The sequence below is a fragment of the Clarias gariepinus genome, chromosome 7 (assembly GCF_024256425.1).
Source record: "Clarias gariepinus isolate MV-2021 ecotype Netherlands chromosome 7, CGAR_prim_01v2, whole genome shotgun sequence".
NCBI classification, from domain to species: Eukaryota; Metazoa; Chordata; class Actinopteri; order Siluriformes; family Clariidae; genus Clarias; species Clarias gariepinus.
The window spans coordinates 37,590,608-37,612,452 of NC_071106.1; the positions used below are offsets into that span (position 1 = coordinate 37,590,608).

Here is a 21,845-nt window from a genome sequence, read left to right on the forward strand (position 1 = left end):
GAAGGTTCGACTTGAGCGTAGTGACGTTATTCTGCGTTCACAATAACTACAGTGGTCGTGATAAAGATTATAATAAATTCAACACAACAACATACACCAGGTTTTGTTGGTTTTCATCAGTACTACTCCACGTCCATGCATTTTTATCATACATGTTAAAACAGGAACGCTCTAAAAGGAACACATCAAAAAGGAGTTTTTTTTTTTTAATGGAACAGAAATGACGATGCCACCCGAGCAGATGAAAACGTGGCACTTTGAGAAGCCCACCAGCGGTACATTCGGATGATAAAGCCTGACCTTGCGGCTTGTAAAATGTCACACGCAACAATTTGCATCACAAGCAACAAGAATTACTCGAACGTTTCTCTGTTCGCGGCAGACGCTCGAAATGCCAGCGGAGCTTTTTACATTTGCACACACCAGCTGCTTTATGAGGAACATCTTTTAAAGCTGTGAGTTAATTTCATGAGCTGTGATCCTTTCAGGAAACACAACGGCGGTATATATGGAGGAAGATTTATTTCTTTTTTATTTATTTTAAATGAGGCTTAATGAGTCTTTAAAAGACTCCACGACAAATCGTACTAATAATATAGTTCTATTATGATTATAATCATTTTAATAATAGAAATAATACTTCCCTGTATAATCCTGAAAGCAGCAATCTCATCTCATGGTCAATGTGTTCGACTATGTTGTAGAGAAAGCTTATTTTTGATACATAAATTCATTTGCTATTTTGATTTATTTACATACTAAACTATTATTCACTTTTCCTTCTTTACTTATTTGCTTGTTTACATACCTATTTACATATTTTATTATATATTTACTCACCTTATTTACTTTTTCGTTTATTAACTTGCATGTTTATTTATTTATTTATTTATTTATTTATGTACATACTTATGTTCTCATTTATTTACTTGTATACTTATTTAATTTATGTTCAGGTTTATTTATATTTATTTATTTACTTATATACGTTTTTATTTATTTATTTACTACTTATTTTTCTTATAAATTTATTAAAACTTATTAACTTATCAATTTGGTATTAATTAATACCTTTTCTTACTTACTTATAGATTTCCTTAGTTATTTATTAACTTGCATATTTATTTATTTACTTATTATTCAACTTATATGCTTATTTACTTATTTCCTTATCAACTTATTTATTATATTATTAACTTTTTATATCTTATTTATTTATTTATTTATTTACTTGCTTGTGTTTAATGTCACAGGCCATTTTCTGATACGTTTTAAAAAGAAATGTAAAAAAAAAAAAAATCACATTGAAGAAGGTTGTGCAAACTTTTGCACTCTGCTGTACGAGTGTATGGGGTGGTGTTGCATCGTTGCTTTTACTGCAATCAATAAGGATGACGGAAAAATAGATTTCATACAAGAAGGCACCGTAAAACATTTCTTACTTTATAGACACATGAGGATAAAAATCGGTCTCGGCTCCCTTGTTTTTAAACTTCTTTATAAGAAATAATTTAATTGCAAAGCGAGGAACTGCATACATTTGAAAAGCAAGTTTCATAGTAATTGAATTTCGGGGCGGCTGAACAGAAGACACTCATAATGTCGGAATAAATCATGTTTCTTAAACACAGGTGAGGAGGTCCTGTATCTCATATCAGCCTTACCCAATTCATCTCTGAGCGGTGGCGGTGCTGCAGCTCCGCTCATCTCCATCTCACCCATCATCCTCTCCACCCGGCTGCTCGGGACACCCTGTGTCCTGGAAGTAGTCCTATAATGCAGCGGGTCCGTGTCTCCGTTCTGAAGTCCATTCGTATGGCGTCTGATGGGAGGCACAAACTGAAGTCCCGCATCCACTCGCTTATAAGTCACAGGTTTGCTCATTCTGTCCCCTGGCGCTTTCCCTCCACTCATTTTCCTCGGTTTATGTGGGACACCTGGTCCCGGAGCTCCTCCCCCGCTAGTCCTTTTCTTTTTCCGCGTTTCCCCGTGGGGTCTGGAGCCGTCCCGGCCCCTGGCATGTGTGCTGGTTTTGGCTGGTTTGGAGCGCCTGTCTTGCAGACGGAGGTTGTTGAACTGATCGATGAACTCTTCACAGTGCAAGAGGTGGTGCTCAGGTTCCCACGTGTCCTCTTTGCTCCCGTAGCCTTTCCATCGGATTAGATATTCCCACTTGCCCTTTTTGTTCTTCCGCTTGTCCACGATCCGTTCCACCTGAAAAATGGATAACGCCAAGATGAGGCATGACTGCTAACGTCCCAACCACAAGTCGACACTGCTTTCATTTTATAATCTGTCTGAAGATGTTAAGTAATGATATGAAACTTGATAGAATATGAAAATAATCAAGGATGGGTTTCATTTTAGACATTTATAATCACATTTAATATGGAGCACTTTTTTCTCTTTTGAAGTAAAAAAAAAAGAAAGGAAAAAAAAGAGGCCAGAAATCTCCACATTACAGCTTTAACACATGACTGAAACTGGAGACTCCTTCCATAAATGTTAAACATCTCAGTAGTTAAAATGTCACATTATTTATAATTATACCCATTCTCTTAATACATTAATGACAGGCATCCATCATACAAGTTCCTCTATGAGCTGTTACTATAAAAAACATTAACGAGTGCATTCATATAAAACTGTGATTTGCACTAATGCACTTCTGTTTAAACTGCTGTGGTGGACAATTAATCAACATCTTCTGACCAATCAAAGTCCAGAACTGCACCATGTTATCATCCATTTCGATCATGGTTATGTATTAATGATTAGCAACCTAACACTATTAAAGATGAAACAGAAACTTAAATGATACACAATAATAAACAGAAACATATAAGATTAGATTAGATTTAAATACATTACATTTAACCGTCATTGTGCAAAGTCCATGTTCAAAGACAATAAAATGATTGATAAAGATATGATTTGCCATGTAGCCTAAAAAAAGACATTCTATTTTTAAACCAAGATAAAAATAATAAAAAAAAAATTACATTTATGTAAATAGACTTCAGTGTCATAGCTTCGTATAAAATTCTTATTTTAAAGTAAACCTTTAAAGAGAGGGGAGAATCTTAAAGGATGGTCTTTTATAATCACTTTTATAATTTACTTTATAGATTGAAGTAAAGTGATTTGCTTTGTTCTTTGGTTCCTAGTTCACGTATAACCCCAGGTCACAACGTACTCGATTCGATTTCTTTTTAAAGCATGTTAAAAAAAAAAAAAAAAAAAAAAACACAGACGAAGCTGTTCAACCAACAGGAATTAAGATAAAAAAAAAAAGCACACCAAGAAGGGGTAAAATAAATAAAAAGCACATATGAAAAGATTATAAAATATACAAATCCTCTTTATTTAAATGACAGAATAGGCACATGACATGGTGAAAAAAAGTCAAGGGATTATATTTGGTCATATGCCAAGGGAAAAAGCTGTGCCTTAAGTCAAGATTTAAATTCCTAAATAGTTGAAGCAGATCTTACTGCAAAAAAAGTAGTTTATTCCAGAGGCTAGGGAGAGCTACTGAGAACACAAAGACATGCCCTCCATGGTGTAGCCTGCTTAGTTCCCTAAAGTGATGAGCCCGACACAAGATCAGCGTTATAGATGATAGCTAGACAAATTACTTTGTATTTGAATGTAATCAAAACTGGATATTTAAATATGGACATAATTAGGTTTCAAAGGTACAAGTGGGCAACAACTGCATAACAATGATATAAAATTCTAAATTTTTTTTAATGGTTTCCCAAACAAAAATATAAGCAAATTTTCAGAAAGCAAAATGGGGCCCAAAATAGAGCCTTGGGGTACACCATATGCAATAGGAGCTGAAGATGATGTACATTTACCTAACTAAAGTGCAAATACATGTACATTTATTTAGGATGAAAACCAGCCTGATGTTTTACCCTAGATCCCAGGGAGGTTGTGATGAGTTGTATCAAAAGCAGCAATGAGATGTATAAAGAAGGATGTATAACATGTTCAAATTTTCTGTCCCATGATGCAACCTAAAACCTGACTGAAACTCATCCAGAATGCAGTTTTCACATACTGTAAGTGTGAAAGACAGCTGGCAATAGCTTACGTTCTTTAGAACTTTTAATAAAAACAGTAATTTGGAGATTGTTCTGTAAATATAAAAAAAAATGTCAGGCCAGGCAGGGCATTCTGGCAAGAGGCTGAATTAAAGAATGTTTAAAACAAGAAAGAACATTTCCATTAATGAGACTACAATTATTAATGGTAGGAGAAACAGCAGCATGGCAAACTTTAATACAACATCCAAAGAGAAAGCGGTAGGCTTCACAGAGGTTGTGATACCAGAATTAGAGAAGCAGAGCATGCGATGGAACCAGAGAGTTCAACATAATTAAATCTAAATGAATATGAGACATATACGAGATATATGAGATATACGAGCTCTGGTTCAGTTTCATGTTATGACTGTGGCTGATTGAGTAACGCTTTGCTTGTGTGTGATCAGCAAAAGAAAAGATATAAGGCCTTTTCTTGTGGTATCTGTGCTGCAGTAATTAGTTCTGCTTAGAGCTATAATCGTTTCCCTAAATCAGGATCAGTCACTAAAACACGATAACGATATCCATAAACACGAACAATCCGTGATCTCAAAGAATAAAGACGACAGAACTGACAGCTGTAGCAGGCAGAGGCTGAGATAAATCAAGTTTATAAGTATTTCCACAAAAACGAACAATGATATTTGCAACATGCAGGGAAGGAAAACCCACAGTGCCATGCTGTTATAGGAATAACGGAGCAGTAAGTGAATGCCTCTACTTTGGAGTGGATTAGTTTCCATTAACAGCATGGCGTAAAGTGTTGCTTTAACCTTGTATAATGAAAATAATACAATAATTATTTTAAATAAACAAGCATCGATGGAACGTTTGTTACACTAATTTGTGTTCTAAATTATGCGTACCGGCCCTTGTGTAAGTTAGTACCAAGGAAATTAAAGTACAGTGAACCTGTCAGTAAAAATTCGGACCAACCAGAATGCAAAATGCAACAGTGCTGCGGTTTAACTAAGCGGTAATCCTCGCTCTAATATAATTAATAATAGAGTAACGCATCCACATGGATCAGCACACACTTAAAGACGTGATCATGGAGTTTAAGAAGTGTAGTCACACACGCATATGAGCACAGACACACACACACACGAAGTAATAATTCATTTTCCATTGAATGATTACAGTATGTTGGATGCGGTGCTAATGCTTTATTTTGTGATCCGATCCATTAGCGGTGCTAATGAGGTTCCCCAAGGACATGCTAATCAGAGTAACTGCTCCGAGACATTCTGATGAGGACTACAAGGGCTTTTAAATCCCGACTAAGCCACTTGTACAAATGAATTGCTTTGATGTTTTCATCATTTCGTCTCTCTCCATTAATATTCATATCTTCTATACATACACTACCAGGCAAGATTCCGGACACTCCTTCTAATTCCACGTTCCATCCTGATTTGTAGCATCCAAAATTTACAACAATCTCCTTTAACCAGTTGATATTAAGATGTATCTGCTACCTATGATCTGTAAATCCTGTAAAACGGCTCTAATCTGGGGTGCTGTTTGGTAATTGGTGATTTCTAAGGCTGGTACCTGCAGCAGAGGTAAGATTGGGTCTTGCTTTCCTGGAAAGGTCTTCATGAGAGCCAGTTTCATAACGGTATTTGATGAGTTTTGCAAGATTTGCAAAATTGAGGTTGTTTTTACTTAATTACCTAATGCCAAACGTATAATTGCAGAGTTTTGAAAAGTTCAATACAGTCCCCTACATATGAACATTCGACTTACAAACTTTTGAAGATATGAACATGCATTCGTGCGTGTTTAATCATGAAACATAGATCACATGTCCGGTGTACATCGTAAGGATGGTACTGCACAGACAACGGAGTGAGGTGAAAAGATGGCAAACATTGCTCAATCATTTCTTTTTTGCTTATAATTTCTTTTGTAATATAATATGTATACCTAATTGTTAAAGTTTCTTGGTATCTAGACAATGTTTGTTGGTTCTCAGAATGGAACTCATGTAGTGGGACTTACTGTATTATTCTAGAATGTAAAAAAAAATCCACAAATAAAACACATTGAATTAGAAATTGTGTCCAAACACAATGTCTGTGTGTGTCTGTGTATATATATATAGATAGATAGATAGATAGATAGATAGATAGATAGATAGATATGCGTGTGTATTTTTTTTACACTATGCAACTTTACAAGCGTTTAAGTGATCACCATTCATGCTTATTTATAATTTTTTTCCCTCCGAGGGCATTGGTGGCTCAAAAGGTGCTCAAAATGTGCTGAGTTACTACTCAGAAGGTCAGGGGTTCAAGCCCCAGCACGACCAAGCCCCAGCACGTCCCTTGAGCAGCGCCCTTAACCCAATCTGCTCCAGAGGTGGTGTATCCAGGCTGACCCTGCGCTCTGGCACAAAACTGTTACAGTATATGCACAATAATAATAATAATAATAATAATACTAATAGTTTCACTTTGTAAGGTACATGTGACAAATAATCAAATCTTTAATCACAATCATTTTCTTAGCACATTTCTTCCACGAGATTGATGGTTCCGCACTGTCCTTCCAGGAAGTAATAACATGTTGGACAGGCCTTAACCACATTCCAGTCATGCAAGAGACGGGATGTTTTTTTTGTTTTTTTTTCCCTAGTCCAGGCTGTGTATAAATCCTCTGTGTATGGAGACTTTCGAGACACTCTGCATTACCACGGTCACGCTAGGAGCCTTGGATATAATTGTACAGTATATGATATATTTTATTTCCAGCTTGGGGGAGTGGGGGGGGGGGGTGATCTGAATCCTGTTGTGCAGCACACGTTGCACTGGCGGCAGCTGCTGTGCGGAACAGATAAGAACTCAGAGCAGCCGAATAGCGTCTCTATCTCACTGCTCCCTTTAACAGCACGCTGACTTTCAAGGTCTGATAGAGGTCACAGTCACGTGTTGAACCGCAAGGGACAGTACTTAACGATGTAACTACTATGGCACAGCGCTGCCGAATGCTGCATTCCGATTGGTCGGAAGGTGTTGATCCATTTCCTACGGTACACGTGCAGATCGGACATCGGTGCGACGGGAAATCGCAGGTTAATACAGACGCTCTGCTCGTTTAGCGTTTCTATAGAGTCTCCAACAGCTGATGTTTAGGAATTTGTACTAAGGCCATATAGGATTACAAGCATTTACACACACACACACACGCACAACGTGATGAGAACTCAGAGGATTGGGACTAAACAGCTGCGTGTCCATCAGAAAACCATTTCTTAGCAAGACTTATCAGAAAAAAAGGCTTCAGTTTGTATGTTCTATATACAGGATACAGCGTTATAGAAGACAAATGAGTAATAATACTTTTTGTATTAGTAACTCTAACCTCACCTCATTACACCACCAGGTCACTGATTATTTACTGTAAACAACATATCCTTAGGTGTCTTATTCCGCTTATGGAAAACGGACAAAACTCTCATCGTCCTGATGTTGAATTGTGTTACCATCTGCAATAATGTGATAATTTATTTTTTTCTCTCTTTCTTTTCACATCGTGAACGATAACACTCGACCGTGCTGAATTACTGACCGCATATTTTCTAATAATCTCCCTGACTACATAAAAAAAAGCATAACAAGCATCGCATCAGGAATTTTAATGACTCTGCTCTGTGGAAAACAAATTAAACGGCTTGTTGTACAGCTCGCAGGACACATGGCAGGGTGGTGACAACATGTTAATCCTTTTTCACGCAAGTGGGAATTTGAAGGACACGCCGCTTTTTTTACGTCTGATTTTTTAAACAACATCTAGCCAAAGTGTTGGAGACAGACGGCTGCGGCCTGGTTCCTGTTGTTTATCCTTTTATCGCGATGATGTTTGTCCAATTTCATCCTTAAAATACATCCAGTATATTAACAATATCATCTCTTTTTATAAAAAAAAAAAAAAAAAAAAAAGAAACAGACACATAAAGGACCTTTACTATGCGTAAAATGAGGAGATTAACGGAACGGGAAATTGATTAAACCCACGTTATTGAGGCTGTCCTCACTCATGGTTTGTTTCCTCAAGTCCGCACTAGAGCCGATTCACCGTGGCGCTCTGGGGGGCCGAATCTACAAAAGAGCCATCAGATTTGTTTAATGTTTCTTGAAGTTGTATATGCCGTGTAACCAGTTCTGCTGCAAGAGTCTATTTTTCATTCTCAAAAATGTTTTTGAAGATTTGAAACAAAACATCTCGAGCAGCAAATGTCGGCATTTTAGTAAAACAAGTATGTAATAAAAAAAACTGCATCTTCATTACAAAAAAAACTAAATAAATAAAGAAATTGGCCTTGGATACGGTCACGGCTGATAAAATGCGCACCCCATGCAGTGTGTGCTGAGACAAGATGTACGCTGCCACATGATTATAACAATAATATATTAAAAACAATAATAATATTAATATTTATTATTATGATGCAGATTATTTCCTAATAAATAATTAATTTTTTAACACACCTAAGAACGGTATGATATTTCCAGTGAAAGGCATAAACAGAAGCGATATTACAAAATAAGTTAAATACAAGATAAAAGTCCTCGTGTACACTGCACTGGATTGGGTGTGATGTGTCACTTATTCCTCCCCGTCTCCTCCTACTGCTATATGGTTGTGGCTTGTCTCTGTGGTTTTAAATACATCACACACACAGATGAACTATGCAAAATACAGTTGTTCTTTGTGGTGAGTTAATTATTATTTTTTTTATCTCTGACCAAAAAGAAATCTAAATAAATATGAATTCTCTGTCTAACTGATCCGAGCGAGTAATAGAACCTCATACAGCATGTAGAAAACCACTATATGACCTCCAGTAACCCCATTGCCTTTGATATTGTTTTGTGGGCGTGGCATATGGCAAGTAGTTCCTCCAGGACCAAGGTCCTATATACATGTAACACAAACTTAATTAACAGAAACTAACTAGGACACCTAATTATCTGACTATTCAAGACAAACCACTATAAATTATTGAAAAATATATATAAATTACTATACAAAAGACACACAAGACAACATAAAAAAAAAACATGCAGATGTGCAAACAGGAGCAACACGACAACATGACGCGATGCAATAACTGTGATCGTACATACTGTACATACACCCTGATCAGCCATAACATTACGACCACCAAATGATTTTCTCTTCTACTCGCACTCCAGTTCAACATGCGAGACGACACTGATATAAAACCCAACGTCCTTAAGACTTTTCGCACCTCTGCTTATGCAATTTGTTTCTTCTCCTCCTTTTTACGACTCTTGGCTTTGCTGAACCGTTGCAATTCAATCACTTTAAAGACAACTTGCATAAAACCTCCACAGATCTGTAGAGCGCTGCAGAAGGGGGAACAATTTCTCTTGATTAAATGTGGAGGTTTTTTTTTTCACCACTATGCATCTGTGTGGGACTGATGACTTACTATTTCTTTATAGGGAGTTTCGTTTTCAAACACACCCACACACACACAAATAGCAAAAACAAATATGTAATATATGGGTCAAAGTTAGCTAATATTTCCCATAATGTTATTATTATGGCACTCAAGATTATTAATCAGTAATAAGACTGTAATAAAACAGTTCTAAATTCTGCATTCAAACCCTAAACACACACACACACACACTATTATTATTATTATTATTATTATTATTCCGTATTACCAGGACAGGTTTTAAGCCAACACTAATTGACTACACTCATCACTGTGTGTTATGGTTGCTTAGCAACCAACAGCAAACTATTTACAGGTTACTTGGTGTGGTGAAAGAATTGTTGTTCACGAGTATTATTAACAATGAAAAAAAAAAAACCTAAACAATAAGTGTGTGTGTGTGTGTGTGAGAGAGATGAAATCACTGTAACACCTACCCGCGACGACTTTACTGGCCTGTTTCCACTGGTTCCAGTGGGTGTAAATTGTACGTATTTTATTTAGTTCGTGCTACAACAGAGCACAAGAAGGAACGTTAACAAAGCGAACAATGAAGCTGGTCGATGTTAGAGCAGTGCTATGTGTATAGAGCTGGCTAGTTTAGCATTTTAATAGTTTATACTAGTTACATTAAAATAAAAAAGTTACTCAGCACCAGCAGCTGTGGGAAAAGTAAAATGTGCTGCTGGTTTAACTCACGAAGAGGAAAAAATATATATTATATAAACTATTATCTTTCATATCTAAGCTTTAGGAGATCTCTACATTACTTTTTTATAAATTGTAGTAATACAATAGAATAGAAAAATAGAAATATTTCTATTTTTATTTTTAGTTCTATTTTTCCTAGTTTAATTTAATTTTTTCTATTTAATTTTTCTATCATTTCTTTTATTCATATTTATTTCTATTATAAGCTGTAATTCTCTTTTAGGGTCACTGGCGGTCGTGTAAGCATTTCACCACATTTCGTACTGTGTATGACTGTGTATGTGACAAATAAAATTTGAATTTGAATTTGAACACAATAGTAATTTTTTATGATTGGTATCTTAGGATACAAACTCCCCGCCTTAGGAATTTTTTCATTTTAAGGACTGAATTTTTGCAAGTAATCTGCCTCGGCATTGTGAAGTATTTTCAGCACACGAGAGAACGAACCGCGCCGAACTGAACCGCGTACGTCCGGGAGCCGTTTAAAACTTGCAAAACTTGTCAAGCAAAGTAAGTTTTTGTGTGTTTTTTGCGTTGTATGCAGGAATTACTGAAGACGTAGCTCCATGGGTTTCAAGAACATTAGCAGTGACGCTAGCAAGAAGAAAACGGAGCCGCTTTCAGTTTGTTTTTTTAAAGCAGCCGGTGCCAAGAGGAATCGTACATTAAGGTTAAGTGAAGTTTATTTAATATTTTACTACATTTCCATGTCTTTTGTAAATGTTTTGTTTTTACATGCAAAAATATGATTATAGTGATAGAAATGGCTGGGACAGATTATCTGCATGCACATTATTTCCTATGGGAAAATGCGTTTCGCAATACGACATTTGCCTTAAACACTCGCTTCCGGAACGGATTAAATTGGTGCGCTGAGGTGCCGCTGTAATTTTATATACATTTTGTTTCCTTGCCATAACAATGCACTGTGCAAATAATAATAAATAAAATAATAATAATAATTTCTGCAGTTCCCTGATGTCACTCGCCCGTTCCATGCCTGGGTGAAAAATTTGGCACAGAAGTTCCTAATTCACTTAAAATTCCTAAATTTGATACGTTTGATGTCCTGGGGCTTCAGAGGGTAAAAGCCACATATCCATTAACTCCATCCATTAACTGATCCAGCTGATTAACTCTACAGACAGACGGGCGAGAACTCATTAGTGACATCACCTGCTTCCTTCACAGGGAGAACTACTGTATAATACATGGCATATGCCGTCCTAATACTTTTGGCCCCCCACTGTGGGTGCAATTTCTGAACTGACTAAGGAGAGAGCTGGAGCGCTGCAAAGTGCCAAGTGTTGTAGAGATTTAGACCGACACAAAGTTTTAAATCAATTTCTATTTAATGCAGACTTGTTTTCTATGTCTCTCCTTCTCTTTTTTTTCAATCTGTTTATTTCCGATAAACAAATTGCTCTCTCTCGCTGTCTCTCTTTCACACACACACACACACACTCTCTCACTCTCTCTCTGAATGCAACTTAAGCTTTTAGAAAACAGCCTCCCACACATGACATGAAACAGAGCTTGATTTACCCTGTGGTTTGTCTCTGCTTTTGTGTTTGTCCATCGCAGGGTTAAAAGAATGACACAATGCGCCGTCTGTAAATGAGCACACTGTGACGTCACCCGTCTTAGTTCTGTAATCCAACACAAAATGAGACGGTCAGCAGGTCACTGGGTAGAGTGCTTCTGAATGGGAATTTTTTTTTTTTTTAAAGAATTTAAATATTATAAAGACCTTACTGTAGATCACCAGAGACAAAAGAGCCGCAGAACTTCAGGGATCCATATTTTGCACCTGTTCAAACATCACTTCTGTGCAATTTTATCTATTTTACGGACAACACACCAGAGGTGGGAACAGGTCACTGTTGGTTTACGAATCACAAGGATAAACCCAAGTCTGGACAAGTCAAGATTAATAAGTGCAATTTAAGTGCTTAAGTCATGCTGAAGTGAACTCATAAGCACTTAACATAAAGGTCCCATATGTACTGTAACGTGTCACCACAGGTCTCAGAGATCCCTTCAAGTGTGTCAGATGATGCTCCACCTGAAATACATGTCAGAGAATGCATGTAAATAATGCAGAATAAACTGCCGAGCCACGCCCTTCCACGCACCAGCTGAGCTGAGCAACAAGCTGGGGGGGAGGGTTTGGTTCTTCTCATTTGAGGTCACATTAGGGGGGGGGGGACATCGAATCAACTTGTTTAAGACCCAGAAATGGAAAAATGACAAAAGACATGGATTTAAAAAATGACTAACTTAAAAGCTTTGACTTGTAAACAAATCTGCATAGTATTTCTGTTTCTAGACAAACTTTTATCTCGATGGAAATACGTAGATGGGTGCACAACTTTCAGTTCCCTTTAACACGAGATAAGGTTTTCAGTATTTTTACTAAACAAACCTGTTTATCTCGATTTGCTTTGGGTTTTTCTCAGTGGCTTCAAACAGCAAATAAATAAATAAATAAATAAATAAATAAAAAAGCAGTTCATGTTGCTATTCTTGCAGCACAGGTTCGACACCCTGCAGCCTTTTCGTTGCTGCAAACAACATAATCTGTGCAGGTGAAGATGCTATACTACACACTATACGTCGCATGCAAACTGTGCAAACTTTTTCATTTCTTTATAATTAATTAAAGTAGGAATTATAGTTTGATGCGTCAGCAGCACCTCCATCCCTTTACCAGCGTCCCCGAACAGGGAGAGCGGGACAAACCTGTCCGAAATCCTCTGATTGTTCTCAGGAAAAGAGCACATTTAAGCCTGTTGGTCACGTACATCCGCCCCATACATCAAAAGAACAAAAGTCATTAACGTGCATGTCATAGAGACACCCGGAGAGACAGACAGGCAGACGGACGGTAGGAAACACATTAGCATCAGACAAAAAGGTTCCAGCGAGCCAGTGGTATGAATATTCATCGGGACACTGGCTATAGGACGTATTACTGTTTAAGGAATGAAAGGTTTGTTTTATGGACCTGGAGGCAGAGGGGAAGCTCACACAAGATCAGAAAACCTTACGGTTCAAAGTGAAGTCAAATTAAACGTCTTCTTGAATTGTGATTCGAGTCAAAGGAGAGTTTTAAGTAGTGACGCGAGTCATTTCCACAACTCTGCAACTATCTGTACAATCCTGTGAAATCTTCATGGACTGAGTTCTATTTAAACGGTGTAATCTGTGCATCTTTTAGGCAAACATTCTAGTATTAAAGTCCCAAGAATTACTTTTCTTGCATGAAGGTTTCTCGTTTGAATAAAAGTTTAGACTCAAAGAGCAAAACTCTTGAATCAGCAGCCTTTTAATAGACTTGTAGGTCAAATAAAGAAAAATCACATTTATCAAAGTTTAGCTAATGCTGTATTTAGTATTTATAGTCGAACATATTAATAAATACCATTTATTCAATTTATTTTATGCTACAGGGACCCTCAGGGCACAAGACAGGGGAGACCCTGGAACAAACACACACACACACACACACACACACACACACACACACACACACACACACACACACACACACACACACACTAACCTCTAAAACATTCTGCTGCTCTTAATTAAACATAAATAAATATATAATAATTTGTTATGGATTACATGCTCCTGTATAAAGTTGGGGAGATTAAATCCAGTTATGCATCATAATTCTTTTACAGCAACAATAAATCCAAATTTTATTTAATTTTTTTAAATATATTTTTTTATTTATCCATGTTTTCATTTGAGTTGGTAAAGTGGTACAACTCCTCTATAATACTACAGGTGGTGCACTCTAAACTATGCACACATTATACTGTATAATTAGCAAATTTTCGTGACATTTGTATAGAATGGGAAAAAATCTATATTGAATGACGATATTTATACAATCATGACACTTTGACAATTTTTTTATCATTTTTTTCATAAAATGCTCATTAAATCAAATCGCACAAAAACATCATCAGTCATATCATTTAAAGCCGTTTAATCATAAATTAATGACTCTACTTACGTATACTTAAGTATACGTACTTGCTAGAACCCCAGCTCTAGATGGCGGAGCCCAGACCCGATGAGTGAAATTACCATTTGCAGTCTTCAGATGCACTTTACCCCTGCAGTCATTGTTCCATTTAAAATCCAATGTGCTCAAGTCTAGAGCCAGACCGAATATACTGTGAGGAAAGTTCAGCAATGTCGTTAAGCTCCACTTACTGCTGCAGAAAAATCAATATTATTGCTCAAGTAAGATACCTTCGAACGTCTCCATTTGGATTTTCGAACAAATCAGCCAGTATTAGCATTTCTGTCCTACGCTCTAATGAATGAGGTAGAATGTATTTTGGACAAATCTCGGATGTAATTAGTACACTTTAGTAATTTATAAACACATACAGGTAGGTGATTTAATGTTAAATTAGATAATTGCTGCTTTTCTGAAAACAACCTGAACACCGGATCATTTACAGTATCAATGATCCAAACAACCAGTCATGTTGCAGCATACAGAACCAGGTCAGGAGTAATGTTCACATCCTTTATATGTTTATATACGGTGGTACCCCGGCACATGGATGCACCGCCTCATTAATATTCGCCTTAAGAACTGAAATTTAGCAAGAAATTTGCCTTACGAAGCATTTTCAGCATACGAGCGACCAAACCGTGCCGACCCAGTTGCACGTACATACGGGAGCCGTTCAAAATGTATTTTCTTCAGTGAAAAGCCGTAGGAAACGAGTTTAAAGGTATTTTTGTGGGGTTTTTTTTAGGCATTTTGTGCAAGATTTAGTGAAGACATAGCACCATGGGTCACAAGAATGATATCAAGGACGGTAGCAAAAAGAAAAGGGAGTCACTTTCAGTTCGTTTTTTAAAGCAGTCGGTGCCAAGAAGAATCATAAATTAAGGTTAAGTGAGGGTTAAAGTCTATTAATTTCATATTTTACTACATTTACATGTCTTGTCTAAATGTTTTTATTGTTTTTATATGCAAAAATATGATTATAGATTATATTGGTAATATTTTTTGGGTGGCTGGAACGAATCATCTGCATTTACATTATTTCCTATGGGAAAATGGGTTTTGCAACACATACATTTCGCCTTAAGAACTCGCCTTCAGAGTGGATTAAAACTCCACTTTGAGGCACCAATGTACATGGCATTTTGGCAGACTCATATTATACATCCACGCGGAGCCCAATGTTAAGGGCCTTGCTTAAGGCCCAACATTTTTGTGGTGCTGGGGTTTTAACTGACAACCTTATAATTAGTAGCCATCAACTTTACCACTGAGCTACTCTTGCCTTCAATAATATAAAAATAAAAAAAAATATTGACCAAAATGTGCCGGTTGGTGGTTTGATTATTTCAGAAATTCTGATCTCTTGGGATTTTCCACACATGAAAAAAATGGTGCACCTTTTTTGAAAAGAGAAGACTAACTTGGTCTGAAGTGTCAGGAATGCTACAATAAGTAGCATTCCTGACAACCACTCTTTACAAGCGTGGTGAGCAGAAAAGCATCACAAAACACAAACCAAACCGGCAGAATCCACACCTGGTTCCATCCAGTCACCCAAAAACAGGAATCTACAATAGAATCTTCACCTGTCCAGTTCTGACATCGTTATGAAGAGCTCACATGATCGCACCAATTACGTTTCTTGCAAATTATTAACAATAACAATTCTTCTATCCACATCTCTCAAAGTATAATGAGATTTTATAATGAGAATTAGTCCCCATAGACGTTCATTCATATTGAAATGGAAAGCTGCCCTGCTAACACCATGCTCAATTTAGCAGCATTAGCACAATTAGTGTCGAGGACTGTTCTAGGAACAATCTGGAAGTGTTTAAACAACCACCTACACAAAGGAACAAAAACAAAACAGCATGACCCGATACCCGAAAGAAATTCACTCTAACGACCGAATTACATTTCCCATGTCGTTTTTAAATTTCTATCTGATTCACCTTGATTTCTTATTTTGTCATATTTAATTAAACAGAAACTGAGCGCGGTGCCAGATGTGAGCCCTCTCCCTGCCAGTCTGGCGCCATGTTGGTTCATGTGCCGGTGAGCCAGCCTCATTAGCCGTGCTCCGTCGGTGCCGCACATTGGGCTGCTAGTGTTGGCTATCGGTTCTGTGTTCTGTGCGTTTGCTCCATGACTCCTCATGAGTACATACGGGACCTGTTCGGGCAATTTATTTAGATTCTTTTGTATTTTTAATTCTCGGCTCGACTGTAGCCCGCCAACTCGAGTGCTGCTGATGTTTTCACCTAATGCTAATTAGCTCTACTCCATGCCAGCTCTATAGTTACAAGCCTCCCTGCTCAGCTGCTGATTACTCATGAATCCTCGGTGTGTGTGTGTGTGTGTGTCGCTCTGCCAGACTACCTTACTATTCATCATTCTGCCAACAATTAGATTCCTTTAAACTGGTCAAGCAAAAAAAATTCACATTTCCTCAGCTTGGTTATAGAAAACGTTTAAGTACTGAGACGACGGTTCCTCCGACAGAGACTTGGTTCTTGACCTTAAGAATGTCATGCATCAGCCTTTAGAGCAGTTGTTAATGAAACTTGTACACACTTTAAGGTTGTAGAGCTCACATTACAGCTTTGTAGACTGACTACTTTAGTTCCACTTATTGAGCTGATATTTGCTAAAAACCATCACATTCCACTAGACATGCACCGATCAATCAGCGAGTGACTGGACCTGGACATTTATATCGGCTCGATCGGTCATGACTGGCGATCATGTCTAGATAGCACATGATTGCAACAGAAATGCGTTCACACTACCATCTGTAAGCGATCCAGAACCCTTCTGCTCTCCCGGAAGGCGCCTGGCTTGCTGGCCCCATGTGGTCTCCTTGGGATTCTTGTGATGACTGGGGACGGTTCCACTTGACCATGAAGACGACGGTCTTGGCCTTGGCTGATCCAGGCAGTTTGTTTCATGTTCAGGCTTGTGACTGCCGTACATCAACTTAAACACCTCTCATGTTATATTGTCATATTTTAGCGTCAAAGCACACAGCATGACCGCAAATCAATCCGTATTATATCCATCAGATATCCTGCAAATGAGAATGGGTTAAAACCTGTTAAATCTGGTTCCTCTTAAGGTTTCTTCCTGTTGTCGTCTCGGGGAGTTTTTCCTGTCCACCAGGAAACCTGTCCAAAACTGCTCAGCTACGAAAACAATTTATTTAAAAAAGCGCTATATGAATGAGGTTCAAAATAGCCATCTGTAGTTTTCTAAAAACAATCAGGGATCACCATTCCCGTTCCCCATGAGAAAAGCAAACAAACAAATAAACAAATAACCATAATATAATACAATATATCCCACTGTTCCCAATGACCAATCACCACGTTTCATAAACACCCACCCAATCACCCATCACCATTGAGTTTCCTGACTAGTAACTTGTAAATACATAATGTATAGAGTTAGTCTCAGAGCGTCACGCTGAAAAACAACTCCCTTTTAGAAATGATAAAACTCTTTCGGCTGTGCATTAACACTGGGTGAACTAGTAGTCGCACGGTGTGACTCAGGTTAGCGACGCAACAAGACTCCTATGATGAAGGTTAGCGACACGCGATTGACGTCCACAACATAACACCTCTGAGTGAACACAAAGGCCCGAGGTCCAGAGGTCCACGTCACTTCTATAATCTTATATTCCTGAAACAAAGGCTGAACCGACCCCAGTTATCCAGATGACATTTAGATTTGTGTCAGTGCACAGTCTGGCGCTCTGCAGCCTCCTACATTATTAACTGTAAGTATCCATAATTTACAACTACAGTAGGTTAGACATAGTAGACATAGACATAGAACCACTATTTATTTAATAAAAAACTTCGAATCTTTTTTTTTTATTCCGTTTTTTGAGCTTTATGTGTTAATTAAATACCTTTACACAGCACTCACGTCCACCCTCTTGTCATCTTTAGTCCTAGTCTTGTGCCTGATACTGTGTCACAAAGTGAGCTGTCCCTGTCGGTTTGCACAGCACATACATACACACGCACATAATTACGTCTTACCTCACTCCTCCTCTGTACTCCCCATGCTGAGGCGATGCGGGTGCACACGCACGCCGTCGGTATACTGGTTTAACATACACACAAACATATCCACTCCATCTCCATTCCAAAATAATCCTCGCTGTGCATACCAACACACACACATTTGATTTGTCTATTCTTTTGTGTTTGGTATATTTTGTGTATTTGCCGGTGGGCAATGTTTGTTAGTGTTTGTTCAGTGTTTTAGTCGGTCTTCCGCGTTGCTTCCTACCATCGGCCAGCTAACCCGAGCGACACCTAGCGGCCTGGCGATATAGTGTCAGAGTCACTACGCGCCGGCGCAAAGCAACCGGAAGCCGACTCGTCCATTGTTTGTCATAAAGGGGAGTATGAATGCTTGTGTTAGGTTTGTAATATTTGTTTCTGGTATTTGTTTCTGTTATTTAAGTCTTTAATGACTTAAACCAAAAGAGCATGAAGTGGGTGCCTATTTATGTGTATGTTATGTGTGTTGCACAAACAAATCTATATACTTACTATGTCATACTTCCCATTTCTGGTAATTTCGCTTGGTTTGTTCTGAGATGGGCGGGGTTTGAACTATAAAGGGAAGCCCCAAACCAGTGTACAGGGTCGGTTTACCTGGCCAGCGAGCGTGCAACTGTGGTGCCGTGAGCTATATTCCACAATCGGAGTGTGTTTATCTGTTGGTTTTCATTTTTTCCTTTTCTTTGCCTTTTTTTTGTATGGTGTTATTTTGTTACTTTGTATATAGTTTTGGTTTGGATTTTTTTTTTATTTATTTTTTTTGTTTTCCACTGGGACTCCTCTCAAGCACTGTAAATAAATTATCACCTTTCACTCAACACCACTGCGAGTATTGCCATCATTTTTGGATATTTATTTATTTATTTTTATTTTTTCCGGGTGTTGAACCCTTGGTTTTGCCGAACGTTGGTCGGCAAGGTGCAGGCGTCCCACAATTGGTGTCAGAAGTGGGATAGCTACTCGCAAGACAGTGATGAGAGGCAGGAAGCCTAGAGTGGGGCTTCGCTCCCAGTCCAAAGCTGTGGCCGAGAAGGATGTGGCCTGGGACACTGTCGACTCTACGGAGGAAGAGAGAGAGGAGGATCTCGTGACTGTTCGTCCCAAGTCCACATCATCTCAAGACAGACCCGTCTCTCCGGCAGCGTCATCTGGAGGTGAGATGTATGCCGTGATGCGTGACTTCCTAAACGCACAAGAGCGGAGAGAGCAGCGATATCTTCTAGAGCTACAAAATCTACGAGAGTCGATTCTGCAAGCTGTTCGACCAGCTGAGGGGTCGGTTGATGGTGAGAGCCCACGGATGGAGCTCCCAACACCAGCTCAGCACAGGAGAACAGCTTATCAGAGGGACAGAGACACACCGACCGACATGGCGTCCAGCAGCCAGCCGACGCTACGATCAGAGCCAAAGCTGCCAGTCTTCCAACAGGGGGAGGACATTGAGAACTTCTTGCGTCGCTTCGAGCGTCTGGCTAAGACCTGGAGGTGGCCAGAGGACGAGTGGAGTTATCGTCTTGTTCCACTGTTAACCGGGCAGGCGCTGGAGGCATACCTGGCTATGGATGAGGATCGAGCGGAGGTCTACGCAGACTTGAAGGAGGCGCTCTTGGAAAAGTTTAACATCTCTCCAGAGACTTACCGTCAGCGGTTCCGTGCTGTCTCCATTCCAGCTGGGGAGTCACCAACCGAAACTTACCATCGGCTGCAGAACTTGTACCGGCGTTGGGTGAGGCCTGAGCTGCACACCAAGGAGGAGATCGGCGAGATCGTAGTCCTGGAACAGCTACTTCGGGTTCTTCCCCATGAAATCCGAGTGTGGGTGAAGGAACATGAGCCGACAACTGGACTAGAAGCTGCTAAATTAGCACAGCAGTACATCAATGCTCACCGTGGTAGTCAGCGCACTCAACCCATGAAAGGTAACGTTAAAGGTTCTATCAGTGGCCCTGATGGCCCTCATGTGGACTTAAATGTTGCTCGTACACAGAAGGTAGCTCCAGAAAAAAGACTTGTTTGCTATTATTGCCAACAACCGGGTCACAAAGCAACAGTGTGTCCGGTTCGTAAAACAAAATTAACTGGGTTTTGTTATGTCCCAAGGGAGGAGGACATTGAGTTGAACAGTTCACACAATACACAATATGTTCCAGTGATGGTGAATGGACAATGTTTGAATGCTCTGTTGGACACTGGTAGCTCATTAACATTGCTTAAAAGATGTCACATGTCACATGTCCCGTTTGCTAAGCTAGTCAATGTACAATGTGTTCATGGGGATGTAAAGCAGTATCCCCAAACAGAGGTTAATGTGTGTGTACAAGACCAAACTTATATGTTGAATGTGGCTGTTGTTGATGATCTACCTGCTGATATGATTTTGGGAAGAGATTTGCCGGTGCTCACTGACCTTTTGCATTCTACCAGAGACTTTGTAATTACTTCTGACCATGCTGAAGTTGCTTGTCCGGTTGTAACACGAGCCCAGGTTAAGGCAGGTCTGCAGCCTTTGCCAGACTTACACCATAGTCTGTTGCAAGGCGGGACTAAGGGCCCCAGAAAGACACGTCGTCAGCGACGACTAGAAAAAGGTCTTGGTACCCCAGCCCCTGAGATCCAAACTGAGGGTCTTGAAGTTCATGGCTGGAGGGTTCCAGAAAACATTGCAGAACTGCAAAAAGCGGATGTGTCGTTAAAACCTCTATTTGCTAAAGTGTGTGATGAAAAACAAGCTGATTTGTGTGGGGAAAAATATGTTGTTACTAATGATATATTGTATATGCAAACACCCAAGTTCACCCGTTTGGTCGTCCCCACTTGTTGTCGTCCCATTGTGTTACACTTAGCACACAGTACCCCATGGGCAGGACATATGGCACATCAGAAAACATATGCTCGCATAAGCTCACGGTTTGTTTGGCCCTCCATGTACACTGATGTACAGACTTACTGCACCACATGCCCCACATGCCAAAAAACAAGTGCTGTGCGCCGACGGGATAGGGCACCTTTACTTCCTCTGCCTGTGATCTCTGTCCCCTTTCAGCGTATCGCCATGGACATTGTTGGACCTCTGGAAAAGAGCAGTGCAGGGCACCAATACATCCTGGTCGTCAGCGATTATGCGACAAGGTACCCTGAGGCTTTCCCTCTTCGCTCCACGACTACGTCCAAGATCATCAGTGCTCTCGTCCAGCTGTTCTCCAGGGTGGGGATACCAGAGGAAATCCTCACAGACCAGGGGACCAACTTCACATCACGACTGATGAAGCTACTGCATCGACAGCTAGGCATCACCGCGATCAAGACCAGCCCATACCACCCTCAGACTGATGGACTGGTGGAACGTTTTAACCAAACGCTCAAGAACATGCTCCGCAAGTTCGTCTCTGACACTGGAAGGGACTGGGACAAGTGGCTACCATTCTTGTTGTTTGCCTACAGGG

General features: G+C 39.2%; 1 protein-coding gene across 2 annotated transcripts in view; it reads right to left on the reverse strand.

Moving 5' to 3' along the window:
- The window catches only part of LOC128527946 (chromodomain Y-like protein 2), a 61,084-nt gene that overhangs the window by 24,512 nt on the left and 14,727 nt on the right, over positions 1 to 21,845 (reverse strand). For both annotated transcript variants that reach the window (XM_053500620.1, XM_053500619.1), the window contains exon 2: positions 1,665 to 2,214. In XM_053500620.1, the coding sequence (XP_053356595.1) occupies positions 1,665 to 2,214 (550 nt within the window). The remainder of the gene's footprint in view (positions 1 to 1,664; positions 2,215 to 21,845) is intronic.